We start from the raw sequence: 15516 nt of genomic DNA, 5'->3' as shown, positions 1-15516 counted from the left end.
GTTAAGTTTCCTCTGTCCTTCACTTCTCTCTGGACCAGATCTTCCATGATGTAGCATACAAGGCAAAGGACAGAGGTGACCTCCTAGCTGGGATAGATGAGTTCCTGGACCAGGTGACTGTCCTGCCACCAGGGGAGTGGGACCCCTCCATCCGCATCGAGCCTCCTAAGAATGTCCCCTCTCAGGTACATAACCCTGATAAGCCTTTGGTTTTCAGGTCTGAATTTTAACTAAAACTTTGATTTGGTGTAAAAGAAAATAACAGTGACTGTTTGAGTGATATACTGTATATAGTTGTATTTGATTTTGGCTGGTCCTGGACTGTCACTGGGTTATTCTAGGAGAAGAGGAAGATGCCTGGAGTCCCAAATGGCACAGCCTGCCAGGTGGAGGAAGAGCTGCATGCAGAGCACCATGGGCCAGAGCTGCAGAGAACTGGAAGGTAAACTGGTATTTGGAAGCTTATTTATCAATACATAAGCTTGCTTGATTGTGCCATAATCCACTGTAAATATACAGTGGAAGCTAAATTCAGACATAAAAAACTAATGTTATACACAATAAATGGTGAATATCAGGATACTCTCATAAAGTCTATGGAAAAACATGGGGTTGCTCCTGTTAGGTTTCTGAAAAGATGTGTCGAAGCCTAGGCTGAGTTTAGCACTCACCACCATGTCAGTTGCTGGGGATAAGTGTGGATTTGTGAGAAGCTGGGAAAACAAGTGACAACCACCACTGTCAGGTGTGATAGCCTGAAGACACAACAAAACACTTTATTTCTCAAGGAATAAGTCAACACCCCTGATAATCTTGTTTTTTGCTGAGCTCCAGTGGTTGAACTTCTCACCTTTCTGTAGTGATGTACAGGTGTACTCCAGGACCAAGTGACATCAATGTTGGGTGTGGTTACAGGTTCTTTAAAAGCCCTGGGAATTACATGAGGTCACCGAACCCTGTGTATCAATAACAGATTCGACAGGAGAGTAAGTGAGATGTCAGTCAAGCGCAGTCTGCCCACACCCTCATATTCTGAGAAGAACTTTAATCAGGGAAAATAAGTGAAATGACCCATGTGGGAGGACCATGGCTTCTGCTTAGTGAAACAGTAATCTTCAAAATGCCACCATGCCATTTGTTAAAAGAAGTAAAGTTAACTAATGAGACCCAAGTTTCTTAGTTATTTTGTATTTCATAGGACTAACATTAAATTATGCCTTTTTGCTAACAGCTAGCCATCTCTTAATATGTTGGAATTACCTCCTTATGAAAAGGATTAGTTGTTTCCCTCCTTACAGGAATAATTTGACTTTGGAAAATACACTTGTTTGCTTTCTAACCATGAGTTAGATGAGAAGATTGCTACCATTGGTCTGTGTGCTAACTATGAAGCTAAAAACAGAGGAGACGATTATCTTAACTTGACATAAGAAGAGGAAGCAACCAGCTGGCCAGACTTTTACCAAAGTTAAAAATATAAGCACATCTAAAGTTAACTAATTAAGGAGTTGTACCTTGTTTGTTTAATCCGTACACTAACTACAACAACTAATTGTTGTTTTATGTGGAGTCACTTTTGGCAAGAAAGCGAATAAGATTATCTCAAACTATTCCTTTAAAAATGGAAATTCAAATGATCATGTAATAACCATAATGAGTTAACTTGAAATTTCCCTCTCTAGTCATCAGCTTGCTCCCTAAACTGTAACACCTTTCTTCTTTCCATATGTGTTGTGGTCAGGTTGTTTGGTGGTCTGATACTGGACATTAAAAGGAAGGCTCCATTCTATGTGAGTGACTTTAGGGATGGTCTGAGCCTCCAGTGTGTGGCCTCCTTCCTCTTCCTCTACTGTGCCTGCATGTCTCCTGTCATCACCTTTGGAGGACTGCTGGGAGAGGCAACTGAAGGACGCATTGTAAGAGCACAAACACTCAACATTTGCACAGATACAGACACAGTCCCAAATTGTATGTACTGTAGTGTCTGGAAGCAACTGTCCAGAACCCAAACATATTCAATTGACTGTGAATACAGTGTTGAAGAAAAACAGCAAATCCTCACGTTTAAGAAGCTGGAACCAGAGAATATCTGCCATTTTTGCTTGGAAAAATGACTGAAATGATTAATCACTTATCAAAATGAATGCTGATTTTTTTTTCTGTCTGACTAATTGATTAATAGTCTAATCGACACAGCTCTGAACAAGATATGCTCTTTGTATTCTAGAGCGCCATTGAGTCCTTACTTGGTGCGTCTATGACGGGAGTTGCCTATTCTCTGTTTGCTGGCCAACCTCTAACCATCCTGGGCAGCACAGGCCCTGTGCTGGTTTTTGAGAAGATCCTCTTCAAATTCTGCAAGTATGTATTACGACAACCTCTCTGTGACAGTTTTATGATCACTGCTCTGACATTTGTGTGATTTGATTGTTTTTCTCCTCTCCTCTCCTCTCCTTACTCTCAGGGACTACGACCTGTCCTATCTGTCACTGAGGACTTGCATTGGCCTGTGGACAGCTTTCCTGTGTTTGTTATTGGTTGCCACAGATGCTAGCTCTCTAGTGTGTTACATCACTCGGTTCACAGAAGAGGCCTTCGCTGCTCTCATCTGCCTCATCTTCATCTATGAAGCCTTGGAGAAGCTATTCCACCTGGGAGAAATCTACCCCTTCAACACACACAGCGATCTGGACAAACTCACGCTGGCATAGTGAGGAACACTACGTTCACTTTATGGGTTTCCTTTACAGTATCACCTGCATGCTCACCTGGTAGATTTATTTCATATATACATTCTTCTTCATTTAAGATATGCAGCTGCCATTGTTGAATCTCTATCCCTGCTCTCCTCTATTAGCTTTTAAATCACATCCCTGCATGCAGTTCCCTTTGTGTCTGGCCTAATTTAACTAATAAAAGCATTAACCCATCATTTTTTAGTCAGCTGCCATACACTGATGTGCTCTTTGCCATGCTCTCTCTTTCTCTGTAGCTGTAGGTGTGCAGAGCCTGATCATCCCAGTAATAAAACCTTAGAGCTGTGGAGTGACAGAAACATCACAGCTGCTGCTGTACCCTGGGCCAACCTTACTGTCAAGGTAACGCAGCTATGTGCATACAAACACACATTCAAATGTCTAATGTCAGTGTATCATTCACATGAAAGCACACACTGCATTTGCTCCTGTGTGTTTACTTTTGTTAACATTCAACTAACCCCTTAACCTTCCTTTGAGCAGCTAACCTCTCTTAAGGACCTTTGTAAACACTGACAAGGACATTCGATCGATTAACCTTTCACTGCTGTGTGTTTAACTGAGCACACTGAAGGGTCGTTTTGTTTCCGTTGTTCGGTTTTGTAGATTTGTGTCTTTTTTCTATTTTCCCTTGAGGTATCACTTGAGGCAAATTTGTTCTAATGTAACCTCCATGAATCTTTACAGGAGTGTATCAGTCTGCAGGGACACTTTGTCGGGACAGCATGTGGCCACCATGGCCCCTACACCCCAGACGTTCTCTTCTGGTCTACCATTTTGTTCTTCTCCACCTTCTTCATGTCTGCATTCCTCAAACAATTCAAAACTAGTCGTTACTTCCCCACCAAGGTAATCAACAAATATGATAGCAGGCTAAAATAGTGATTATCAGACATTGGCAAACTTGTTATTAACTGTTATCTCCTGTGCTCAGGTGCGGTCCATGATCAGTGACTTTGCAGTGTTCCTGACCATTGTCGTCATGGTTTTGCTTGACTATGTCATTGGGGTGCCCTCCCAGAAGTTAAAGGTGCCCAGCAAATTCCAGGTAGAGATGAAATATGCCACTTGTAGACGTTTATATAAAACTCCATAAGACTACATTTGTGTCATATCTCCAAACCTTTTGAATGTGTTCCAACAGCCCACCAGAGACGACAGAGGGTGGTTGATCAATCCAATAGGACGCAACCCATGGTGGACAGTCCTGGCAGCCTCTATTCCTGCTCTTCTCTGCACCATCCTCATCTTCATGGACCAACAGATAACTGCCGTCATCATCAACCGAAAAGAGCACAAACTGCTGGTAAGAAAAAATATCAGAGTTTAGATTATAGAGCTTTTATTTATTTGTAGGTTGCATAATCTGTAAACTTTCAATTCTGCACTGTTACTTCCAGTTGTAGCTCAGTTATGCACAAGCATATTTGTCCTTTTGTTTGTCTTGCAGAAAGGCTGTGGGTACCACCTGGACCTGCTAATGGTTGGGGTGATGCTGGCGGTGTGCTCCATCATGGGCTTGCCCTGGTTCGTAGCCGCCACAGTCCTGTCCATCTCTCATGTCAACAGCCTGAAGTTGGAGTCGGAGAGCTCAGCTCCAGGAGAGCAGCCTCGCTTCCTGGGCATCAGAGAGCAGAGGCTCACTGGCCTGGTCATCTTCCTGCTCATGGGCTGCTCTGTATTCATGACTGGAGCCCTGCAGGTCAGTAAGACAAATTATGCAATGCTGCCCCCCTCTGGCTGGGACAGTCAGACAGTGGAATGAGAGAATGAAATTGTGAATACTTTGTGATTTGTGTATCTTTTTTTCCCCTCAGTTTATTCCTATGCCGGTGTTGTATGGTGTTTTCCTTTACATGGGAGCTTCTTCATTAAAAGGCATCCAGGTATCCACTGTACATTGCAACATATATATAATTGCGACACAGGAAGGTGGTTTAAAGCAACAGTGTGCAGAACTTTGGATTGTCGAATCTTTCTACAATCAAAAATGTATGCCATCAGAATGATTTGTAACCTGTGTCCAGCTGTATTATGCTGCACTGTTTTCAACTGACCATATACCAAGTCATTGCTCCAGCTGAGAGTATTTCATGTTATGTTGCCCTCCGCATCCCAGCCTCTTACTAGTTTGGCTGTCTCTTCAGATTAATTTTGCTAAAATTCAACGAGGGCTGACAGTTAATTAGCAGAAATATATAACTATATTTGTCATTCATAATCACTTCTTTCTCTTGCCATATTCACCATCTGTCTCTCTGCAATCATTAATTCATTTCTCTGACTTCTCTCTGTCTCTTGCTATCTCTATCTCCACCACCTGTTATCATGCATACATCATACGTCTCAGTTCTTTGACCGTCTAAAGTTGTTTGGGATGCCAGCGAAGCATCAGCCAGACTTCATCTACCTGCGCCACGTCCCCCTGAGGAAGGTGCACCTGTTCACTCTCACCCAACTCACCTGTCTGGTGCTGCTCTGGGTCATCAAGACCTCACCTGCTGCTATCGTCTTCCCAATGATGGTGAGTTGACCACCTCCACCAATGACAACTCCCTCTTTCTCCAGTAGTCTTTTCATACTTTTCCACTGAGATAACACGTTTTTCCTTTTCTCCTGTGCCTGCAGGTGCTGGCTCTGGTATTCGTCCGCAAACTTCTGGACTTGTGCTTCTCTGATCGAGAGCTAAGCTATCTGGATGACTTAATGCCTGAATGGAAGAAAAAAAATCTAGATGATGCTTCCAAAAAGATAGAGGAGGTAGTTTAAATTCAATCTTCATTGGCACAGATGATAATAATTAAACCTGAGAGTATCAACTCGTTTTTGTTGATGGCGGGAATTTGTGTCTTACAGGAATCAGAGGTTATGCTCAGTGCAAAGACGGAAGATACAACTACAGTTCAGATTCCCATGGAGAGTTGCAAGCCAGTTCAGACCCCAAAAGCACATGATCCCAGGTAGAGTACACACACATGTACTACACACTCAAATGGACAGCATGGGCATCAGATCATTGATTAGATTGGTACAAATTTGAAAGAACTGTTAACGTTAATGTCCATTTATATGCTCGCTTGTCTTGTTTGGTATGTGGTGGTCTGTTTTCAGTTGCACCCTGTGAATACTAACACTTCTCCCGAAGTCCTAACTCACCCTCTGTCCTCCTACCTACCTTCTGATCTCACCCTCCTTTTCCTCTCCCTGCTCCTTAGGTGTGACCCCTCTGATATTAATATTTCTGATGAAATGTCTAAAACCACCATGTGGAAATCCCTCAACTCCAATAAGAAGGACTCTCGTCCTGTGGCTGCTAAGAAGGCAAGGCCACACCCTCTCTCTGTCTCCTCACCCCTGTTATCTGGAAATCATCCCACTACACATTGTGACTTTACTGTTTTCCAATTGTTGTTCCAAGAGCTCATTATTGACTTGTAATTGTAAATTGAGGGCAGCCAAGCTGTGCTCTCTTCTGTCTTAACTCTGGGCTTGTATGTTTTACTCTGCAGGATTGAAGGGATCACGTTCATAGACGAGTAAAGGATTTCCACAGTCCTGGCAGACTCGACTGTGCCGCTTGACGTGAAGTTCTGGACCACAGGATGGCGGGATTTTGCCGCTTCGACTGTCAGCCATTTCAGTGCTTAGAGAAACAAGTCTCAATGATTTCTACCAGCTACCCTTAACACATAATATTGCAGTACACACACACACACACACAGACATACACATATACTTCCTTCTGTCTTTGTGAGGGCTGTAAATATATGCTGTATTTAAAATTGCATTTCCCCAAACTGAAGCTCTAAAATCAAAACAAATCCTAATCTAATCCTAACCTCAGTCACCTTAACCACCATTAATTCTTGGATCTTCTACATTCAGCTGCTAAACCAGGCAGGGAGGATGTTATATCTCTATCTTCAGTGTGAAGTTGAAGAATGACACAAAGGATAAAACTTACAGACATAATTTTCTCATTTAACTGCCCTCACCTGTGATAATTCGATACTATCGAACTGCTCAGTTGTAATTAATTCGTGAAGAGCAGCGAGACAGGCTCAAAAAATGTAATCTAGAGACAAATCCACCCTGAAGCCGCTCCATTGATGGTGGCAATAAATAATGAAATAACTGCGAGGACTCTGTGACAGCAGCCGGCAGCCATGGTGATTTCACTGAGATACGGGGAATTGGGAGCTTTATATTCATATAAAACCCATTTGGATGTAACATCTTAAACAGCCTAAGAGTCCAGTCAGTCTGTCAGTAAGTTAGTGTCATTAAACCTGCTTGAAAAATGACACCTGATAACATCATCAGTTTAAGTCTTGATGCTTTGTTTTCCAGCACATGAGGAGACAGCTGTTTGTTTGTCTATAAATATCTACTAGCCATAGCCTGAGTCCTTGCACAGATTTAAACTGCTCCTGCACTCAGTTGCCAGTTTATTAGGTACAGATAGCAGTCTAATACAACAGCTCTGCACTAAATCCTACCTTCACAACTCAGTTTCCTGTTCACACAGTTTAAGAGAGGTGTTGATTCAACTTTACAGTCATCTTGGCTGTAGATTGCGGTGCTGTTGAATTGTTTTTTAATCATTTGTCCACCCTGTTTTTATCAATGACTAAAGACTGCATTAGTTTAGATGTATCTAATAAACTGACTACAGTGTAATGTGGGTAAAGTAAGAACCAACAGTTTTGAAGATGTGTTCCTCACAAAGACAGAAGAGCACACACACACATTGAATAACCGTCAGCGTTTCATCAAAAACAACACCTAACTTTCACCCTCTATCGTTCACTTAGCTGGGCTATATGATGGAGTGTAAATGCTCCTTTAAAAACAAACCAGGTTCTTTTTATTAATATAATTAGGTTTATCATTCCTTAAATCTAGTAGAGTCTCTTTTATTTAATGTGCCAAGAGTGTGTTCTTTTTCTAATAGTGATGATATGGTCGAGTATTTGGTAGATAAAAATACATTGCAGGTTCAGTAATACACACAATTCTTTTGGGCCATTAAACTTCTCAGTTCTCAGTGTCAGTTCTGTGTGAAAATGTAAACTGAAAACTGTAAATGTCAGAAGACCCGCTTCACTCGAAGCAGTGGCATCCTCAACATTTTTTTTGTTTGTTTTTTTAGGTGTAATCTTTTCTCTTTATGGACATTTGTCTTTTAACTACTGATTGTGTAGGGTGGAGGTTGTTCTACAGAATGTTTGTCATGTGTTAGTATAGTGTCTTATTTCTTTACCTCAAACAAGTTAATGAATGCTCCTGCAAGGCACTTTGAATGACGTCAGGTCAGGGGAAACCAGAGCAGAAAACGTGTGTGTGTGTGTAAGAGAGTGTGTGTGTGTGTGTGTAACCCTTTGAGTATCAGGACAATAATAACTATTTGTTGTTGGGTTTTTTTTTGGGGGGGGGGGCTACAGGATTTTCATTTTAGCAATAATTTACCCAAAATCATACCCAAATTGACTTTAAAGGATGGGTTCACAATTTTTCAAGTCTGTCCTAAAACAACAGTCAGGTGCCCAAATGAAAACTGACACATGCTTTTCTTGCTGCAGTCATTCCTCCCATTCATACTGGCTTTTAAGAGATCCCCTCATAATGCACTTTCAATGTAAGTGACGGGGGACAAAATCCACAACCCACATTTGGTGCAAAAATGTATGTAAAAGTTTATTTGAAGCCAATATGAAGCCTTAAATAAATATGTATTGTTTTAAGACAGACTTAAAAAATTGTGAGTGTATCCTTCAAGGATCTTTAAAATGAATCTTACCACAACTCTTATTTATCAGGGTTCTTCTGTGCTGGGTCAACCTTGTTTATCCATCACTGTGTGGAGGCTGTTCAGGAAAATACAACATTTGAAGCCATAAAGAACTTCATTACATTGTTCCAAAAAGGAAAATCTGCAATTACACAACATTAAAAGACAAAATTTTGACACATTTTCATTCATTATGCTGGTTTTAAACACGTCATCTCGGATAAACAAGGTTCTACTGTGATGCACGCCCCTTCATTTTCTATCAGTCACATCCAGCGAGTGTCCTTTAGACTCTCCTTTTTGAGTTTCACACACCAGTGTGACCTCAAAGCTCGGCGAGCTAAAGGGGTCAGAGAGATTAGCGTTTGAGAGCATGATCTTCAGTAATACTTTATTTGTAGTTGCACTTTCTGTAGATAAAGACTTTATGATATATTTTATTTTTAATGAGATTACGCAAAAAAAATGATTTTACAATAATTTATTTTTAGATATAAAATTCCAACCTGTTCCCTTTTCTTTCTGTATATATACTGTAATAATCAAGAAGAGAGAAGAGAGAGGCTGAAGAATGCAGCACATGAATAATACTTTGATGAATGAACTCAATAAAATACTGTCAGGTTATTACATGGAGAGCAAAGAGCTCCGATGGGAGACATCAGGAGTTTGTCCAATAAGCTGTAATTGTCACATCCTTTTAGAGGACATAGAGGGCCTTGAAACTGGTAATAAAATGATTAATTTATCAATATTTCATGGGAGAATTAAGAGAGGGATAAATAAAAGACTCAATATTTTAGTATCAGTCTACTTAAAGATGGATCTTTACTGTCTGGTTAAATATCAATTAATGAATAAAATATTCTATCTATATAAATGACTCCATTTAAAATATTTTACCTGTTAATTGATGGATTCACTCATTAATGTTTAATAAATGCCTGGACTTTTACTGCCCAACTAAATATCAGTTAAATAATTGCTCTATGACCATTTTTGAGGCTGTTTCCCCATCATTAAAGCAAAGTGCAGAAGTCCAGTAATCTATCACTGTAACATCACATTCAGTAATACCTCCTCCGACACATGTATGAAAGTTTTGTACAGTGTGTTTGCTGTCATGTACTTCTGCTTGGATTCTGTCAGACTTTTGAATGTGAATTTTTCTTTGTGTGTCTGAGGACCCATAACTTAACTAATGAATGGCATGACGAAATATTATTAATTGTGTAAATATATATTCAAAATCACCCAAGTGAGTGCTACCCGATGCAAAGAGTGAATAATGGTGTGTCAATTGAGAAAAATTATGAAAAAAAAAAAGCTTCCATAAAGGACGAGACCAAATTGTGATGTTTGTTAAACATCCAGTGTTCAATGACTGTAGATGTGCTCTAATAAAAGGATTTAATTATTTAGCGATTGTTAAAGTAATTTTAATGAACATCATGTGTCTTAAACTTGATTTTCAACACATTAATGTATATGTGAATGTATGGAAGACATACAGTAGAATGACTTCAGTATACTGTAGGACGACTGCATATACATGTGACCTGGAGAGGTTGTATATTTCAGTGGATATGAGTGTAAATATAAGTGATGTACATGTGTGCCTGTCATATAGTGCATAACCACTTCCTGTTGTGCCGTCAGTTTTTTAAACTTTTGATCACCTCACATCCAACTAAAAACAGACCATTTAAATGTCAGTCCCATTTTGGACAATCGTACTGTTTCTTTTTCATATAAAAACACAACAAAAGACCCTTGTTACTTCATTTTTATGTGTAGATAAAAGTGAAAACTGTGCACCGTGTGAGGCTATGTCCTTCTAATGAATATAAGACAAAACTTGTGTCTGTTTCAAGGACGAGGTCAGGGTGACAGGAGAGGAAATGGAAGAGAGAGAGAGAGAGAGATGTGGGATGGAGAGAGGCTTTCAGGGAAAAGAGCATCTGTACTGCAGTAACCTTAATCCTACAGTCTTGGAGCCATAGAAAGAGTGCTGCCTTGTCTCTTCAACGACTGAATGATTAGTCTTACGCAAAAGAATTCTCCATGTTTTATATGTATATGTAATTTAATTTTTGATTATGGAAAAATGGAAATAAACAATTACAGTTGCAATGAAAAGAATGTGGTTTGAGTTATTGCATTGTGATGTTTGGTTAAATAATTTAACTCGGCAGTAAAAAGAGATACTCCACTGAAACGTGTGTTTGAGCTTTAAAGGATAGATTCACAATTTTAAAGTCTGTCTCTATTCATTTCACTTATTCGAAAATAATATGAGACTTCAGCTTTCTGAGTTAGTCAAATGAAGTGGACATCTTCCACAGTTAGTCTTTAGTAAAAATAAAATCTCTTTGTGTATCGACTGAGTGTTTTCCTCTTATGCTGCAGTGGAAGGATTGTAACAGAAAGAGGAAATTTGACACTAAAAAGACAGTAACTTTGAAATATATTGGATTTATTTGACTAATTTGGAAAGCTGAACCCTCATTTCAGCTTCAAATGAGCTTTTAAATACATTTTTTAATGGAAGGAGGGCTGTGCATTTTGTCCACCATCACTTACATTGAACGTGCATTATAGTCGGTATGAACAGGAGGAATGATTACAGCAAGAAAAACATGTGTCAACCTTCATTAGGGCACCTGACTACTGGTTTAGGACAGATTTTGTTTTGAAATTGTGAACCTACCCATTAATGAATACTGATGTAGTTAATGTTTGTCCCACTAGGAGGCAGCAAAGTCAGAATCCTTTAAAGCTGATTCTGCATGCAAGGACTTTGCCAACTACATGTTTATTCATATTCAAATATTAATTTTAAGAAAGATAAAGACTCATCCCAGCCCCTGATTTTAGGAAGTACTCACATGAGGTGTCTGAAACCTTTTTTACTCTTTCACCTTCCTCCCAACCTCTTGGAGCTTTTTCCATTTTCATGGGACTGTCCCCTCCCTCCTTGTGCCGCGCCCCTCCCCCGGTTTTTATCCTGAGGTGAGAACACAGTGTGCACATCTGGAGGTGATCCTGACTGCAAAGGAGTAGCCTGTGGGAAGGGCTACGAGGTTAAAGATGCACTGCACTCTGTATGTATATACCTAAGTGTGCATGTGTACCCTGAGGGTGTCATGTGAGCCTGACTCCCAAATGCTCCTGATTACAAACAGCTGGCGGGCTGCAACCTCAACCAATCGAACGAGCTGTTGACTGTGACATCAGATGGAAGAAAGGAGGTGCAGGATATTTTAGATGGTTTTTACCTTATGTATTAAAGCAGGGATCAGCAACATAAGCCATTAAACTGTGTTGGATCCCCTACACTGCTTTGAATGTTGCATAAAAAAACAACAAACATTATTTTTGCACTATGTAATCTTAGCTTGTCTGTTTACATTGATTATTATCATGTGGGTCCGGTCATTATGGCCTATGGCCAGCACCTAGCCAATCAGCTGAGGACGGACCCTGGCCCTAATGTCTCTGTTTTAAGACTAATGCATTCAAAGAAATCCTTTGTGCTCATGTGAAGGTCCTGTGGTTTTTTGTGAAGGAGAGCTGAAGAGCCAACATGAGCTGGAATGCAGACTGGAATGCCCTTTTTTCAGTGGGACTGCCACAAAATGCTAAATGATTATCAGTGATTGGGGGGGGGCATTAATGATGTTTTAATAGTTTGCAATGTCATTAATTTACTGTGGAGCTGAGCTGAGATTGTGTGCATGAGCCTGTGCAGTAGGACTTTTTTACAGCAGAAAAAGTCCTTGCAGGAAAAGCACAGGTGTAACTAATAAAAGATTTTTGGGGGCAGCAGTATCACCTTTTAAGTTGGCCAACTTGTTAGCGCACACTATTTACACCTACAGCAACAAAGAGCAAAATGTAGCATTCATTTGAAGTTTGTGTCCACTTGGCGAATGTGAGTATTGAATGTGAATATTTTCTCTCCTTTTAGTTATGTTTTGGGCTCCACTCCAGCTACTTAATGCTCCACAATGTTGACCAGCAAGTTGCTAACATTTTTGTCTGTCATTTGGTGCTGCTTGCTGCAGCCAAAAACTGCAGAGAGTTGTGAGATTGAACCAAAACAGTCAAACTGGGTCATACGACCAAAATAAAGAGTTAAAACACAGTATAAACCTCTGAAGAGCTGAAGGAAACTGTGGTCAGGTCATAATTCTCTGTGGGTTCACTACGAGTGACCTCTATACATAGTCATTTGATCCATTGTTATAAAAATCTGTTACATTTTGGTGTACCACTAAGCCCTGAAAGTGACACACCTGAATGAAATATGGCCATAATTAATGTTTTGAACACTTGAATAGAACAGAGCCATCGTTAATGTTATTAGTAACACCTGTGCTTTTCCTACAAGTCCAAATGTGTGCTGCACTAAAGGATTTTTCCTCATAATGCTCATTAAAGAGTGACCTGAAGGTAAGAACTCGTAATTTCACTCCAACATTATTATTATTTTAGTTATATTAAAAATAATACATATCTTTTTAGGTTTAAATGTGTGAGCTATAAAAATTATACATACTGAACACTATTCTAACTAAACTACTCTGATCAGAACAGCACATAATATGAGAGTAAATGCCTCATACAAGCTCAAAGACAAAATTGTTGGTCATGTGTAAGATCCAACCAAAACAATTCTATTCATCTCTCTCTCTCTTTTTTTCCTTTTTCCGTCTCTCTTTGACTCGCTGTGCTGTTGTCCTCTTTTCTCACTGAACAGAGACGGCTCTCAGCTCGTCCCTCCCCTCCATCAATCTCTGTCATAAATCTGTCAAGCAGAGAGAAAGGGAACTGCTGAATACAGATTTGTCAGCAATTAATCTAACCTCTATTACCAGACTTGGATATTGTGTCCTCTATATCCGAGAACAATAAGCCACTCTAACATGGAGCACTGCACTGCATGTGTGTGTGCTGTGCATTCATGTGTGTGTGTGTGTGTGTGTGTGTGTGTTAGAGGGGGAGCGCATGTGTGTGTGCTGTGCATTCATGTGTGTGTGTATGTGCATGCATGCAGTAAGCTTCCTTGGGTGGTGTTTTGTAGATTACATATAAAACAATGTGAATCAAAACCCTCTTTTGCCCGGATTTTTCTGTTCAGAGGGACAGTGGTCAACATTATTATACGATATTACACAACAGTTGACATGAGGTAGCCTCTGGCGGACACTTAACTGCTTCCTCTGTAGTGCTATAATTGGAAATCATTGGGACCTAGCAGTGCCATTTAACCTTGAGGAGACATACAGTATTCTGAATGTGAACCTGGCTAATTGACATTCTGTACTTGATGAGAAGAAAGGACACGAGGAGTCAGTGTGCATACACATGTGCTAGTGTGTGTGTGTACCAATATGCTTTTCTCCTCTTTTTTATTGATTTTTTAAGGAGGTGAATTAGAGTCAGTATTGTGTTTCCTTGACAAGACAACCATGAGAATTAACATAACAGAACCACAGCATTAATAATATTAATCGCCTTATGATTAAACTCTTCAGTGCATGTGCTTCTCTGTGTGCTGTGTGTGTAAAAGTACTTATACAGTACATGAATGTGTGTGTGCCCTTTTTATAGGGTAATGTCTCAATACTCCTTTCCCCACCCTATCTGTAGCCCCGGGCCCATTGGTTCCTACAGAGGACATAAATCTTTAAAAACAGATCACAAGCATATAGTTTCATTTTTTTAAAAAGGCTTTGTAATCTCCTAAAACAGCTGGTCACTGTAGTTTTTAGCAAACATCACCCAAACCAGAGTAAATAGTGCATTTGTTGGGGACTATTTTCAGTTGTGGATCAATACACATGTGGTGCTCTAGTGAGTATTTATGAGTATTTAGGTCAGTATATGTGGGCCTAGCTCATCATGATGGAGGAACATGTCACCCAGTGCAACGGGGTGGCTCATTTCTATGTTTTTAATAGTTTAGGTCTATGGCACAGAGGATTTGGCTAATTCAAGCTTTTGACGTTCAATTCATTGTTGGTTTTGGTCCTTTCACTGGATTTGTTGACAATAAGAAAACTATAGAGCATCACTAGCCGTATCCTTTAAATACAAGCACAGTACTACGCTGACACTGCATCGCCTGTGGGAGACAATCCCAACAATACACACATTTCCTGTTCTTTTTCCAAAGATTTCCTGTTCCTGTTTTGCCCTCTCCCTCTCTACGCTGTCTCATAATTCACCCCTCACATCATTTTCTGTACAACATGTGAACATGTTTGGGCATGTGGGAATGAAATTTGTATTCTAGGTATTTAACTGCAACAGCAGTGCGGTTTTTATAGAGTTGGCCCTTGTTTCATTATTAACCCCATTCTTTCTTCCTACACACACACGCGCGCGCGCGCGCGCTATTATGATTACTGGGACAGTTCAGTGGAGCAGTGGGCCAGTGCTCAGCTGCTTGAGACAGAATTAGAGTGGCAAACAGCTGAGCTTCTCTGGGGTGCTATCATGTGACCTATCCCACCCACAGGGCCAAAGGGACCCGGGGGTTAGAGTTACCATGTCCAATTTCCAGCATTGCCGTTATGTGTGTGTGTGTGTGGATATCTGTCTTCCTGTGTGCATTCGTGTTATATTTGTCCCACTAGTTGAGCTGCAAAGTAAATTTCTCTCCTCTATCTCTGCCAGTAAACCCCAACCTGCTGATAGCTGCACGTCTCGGTCCCACTGTCATTAGCGCACACTCTGGCCTTTGTCCCTCTGCTTGTCCCAGTGACCTGCTTAGGGCCGCATGGCTACATGTGGAGGTGATCCTGACGTAACAAGAGACCACATCTGGGGGCTTCAACTCAACACGGAGAATGTATCAAACAGCCTACCTTATCTATGATGAAAGGAACAGCCCCCGCAGCACATTTGCGATTGTTTAGATGTATTGTTGCCTTGCCTGCAAAACAACAGCATGGCTTTTTT

At 40.4% G+C, this 15516-nt stretch overlaps 1 protein-coding gene and 2 long non-coding RNA genes across 10 annotated transcripts in view; 1 reads left to right on the top strand and 2 right to left on the bottom strand.

Annotated features, from left to right (window-relative positions):
• Window positions 1-13357, top strand: part of slc4a8 (solute carrier family 4 member 8) — a 37928-nt gene extending 24571 nt beyond the window's left edge. For 2 of the 3 annotated variants that reach the window (XM_067587550.1, XM_067587548.1), the window contains exons 10-25: window positions 39-185; window positions 342-442; window positions 1742-1916; window positions 2228-2361; window positions 2465-2710; window positions 2993-3098; window positions 3444-3605; window positions 3691-3804; window positions 3901-4062; window positions 4207-4458; window positions 4574-4642; window positions 5107-5280; window positions 5385-5516; window positions 5613-5716; window positions 5972-6077; window positions 6266-13357. In XM_067587550.1, coding sequence (XP_067443651.1) covers window positions 39-185; window positions 342-442; window positions 1742-1916; window positions 2228-2361; window positions 2465-2710; window positions 2993-3098; window positions 3444-3605; window positions 3691-3804; window positions 3901-4062; window positions 4207-4458; window positions 4574-4642; window positions 5107-5280; window positions 5385-5516; window positions 5613-5716; window positions 5972-6077; window positions 6266-6271 — 2190 coding nt within the window. In that variant the 3' untranslated portion in view covers window positions 6272-13357. Of the gene's footprint in view, window positions 1-38; window positions 186-341; window positions 443-1741; window positions 1917-2227; window positions 2362-2464; window positions 2711-2992; window positions 3099-3443; window positions 3606-3690; window positions 3805-3900; window positions 4063-4206; window positions 4459-4573; window positions 4643-5106; window positions 5290-5384; window positions 5517-5612; window positions 5717-5971; window positions 6078-6265 lie in introns of those variants that run through there. The other variant, XM_067587551.1, reaches the window with a different exon arrangement.
• On the bottom strand, window positions 234-4310 carry LOC137181682 (uncharacterized). 5 transcript variants are annotated; one of them, XR_010928175.1, is made up of 4 exons: window positions 4225-4308; window positions 3880-4059; window positions 672-956; window positions 234-435 (listed from the first exon to the last, which is right to left on the bottom strand). It is a non-coding gene; the product is annotated as an uncharacterized lncRNA (long non-coding RNA). The 5 variants fall into 5 exon arrangements; XR_010928177.1 differs by lacking the exon at window positions 234-435 and having other exon boundaries at window positions 442-755; window positions 851-956; XR_010928176.1 differs by lacking the exon at window positions 234-435 and having other exon boundaries at window positions 442-956; window positions 3880-4056; window positions 4225-4310.
• Window positions 4366-15516, bottom strand: part of LOC137181680 (uncharacterized) — a 31185-nt gene continuing 20034 nt past the window's right edge. Inside the window, exons 4-6 of one of the 2 annotated variants that reach the window (XR_010928170.1) lie at window positions 8557-8623; window positions 5220-5466; window positions 4366-4452 (exon numbers count right to left, since the gene is read on the bottom strand). This is a non-coding gene — a long non-coding RNA (uncharacterized lncRNA). The remainder of the gene's footprint in view (window positions 4453-5219; window positions 5467-8556; window positions 8624-15516) is intronic. The other variant, XR_010928171.1, reaches the window with a different exon arrangement.

Source organism: Thunnus thynnus, chromosome 4 (assembly GCF_963924715.1).
Source record: "Thunnus thynnus chromosome 4, fThuThy2.1, whole genome shotgun sequence".
Taxonomy (NCBI): Eukaryota; Metazoa; Chordata; class Actinopteri; order Scombriformes; family Scombridae; genus Thunnus; species Thunnus thynnus.
The sequence above is the reverse complement of the archived record's forward strand: the minus strand, read 5'-3'. Positions and strand labels throughout refer to the sequence as shown.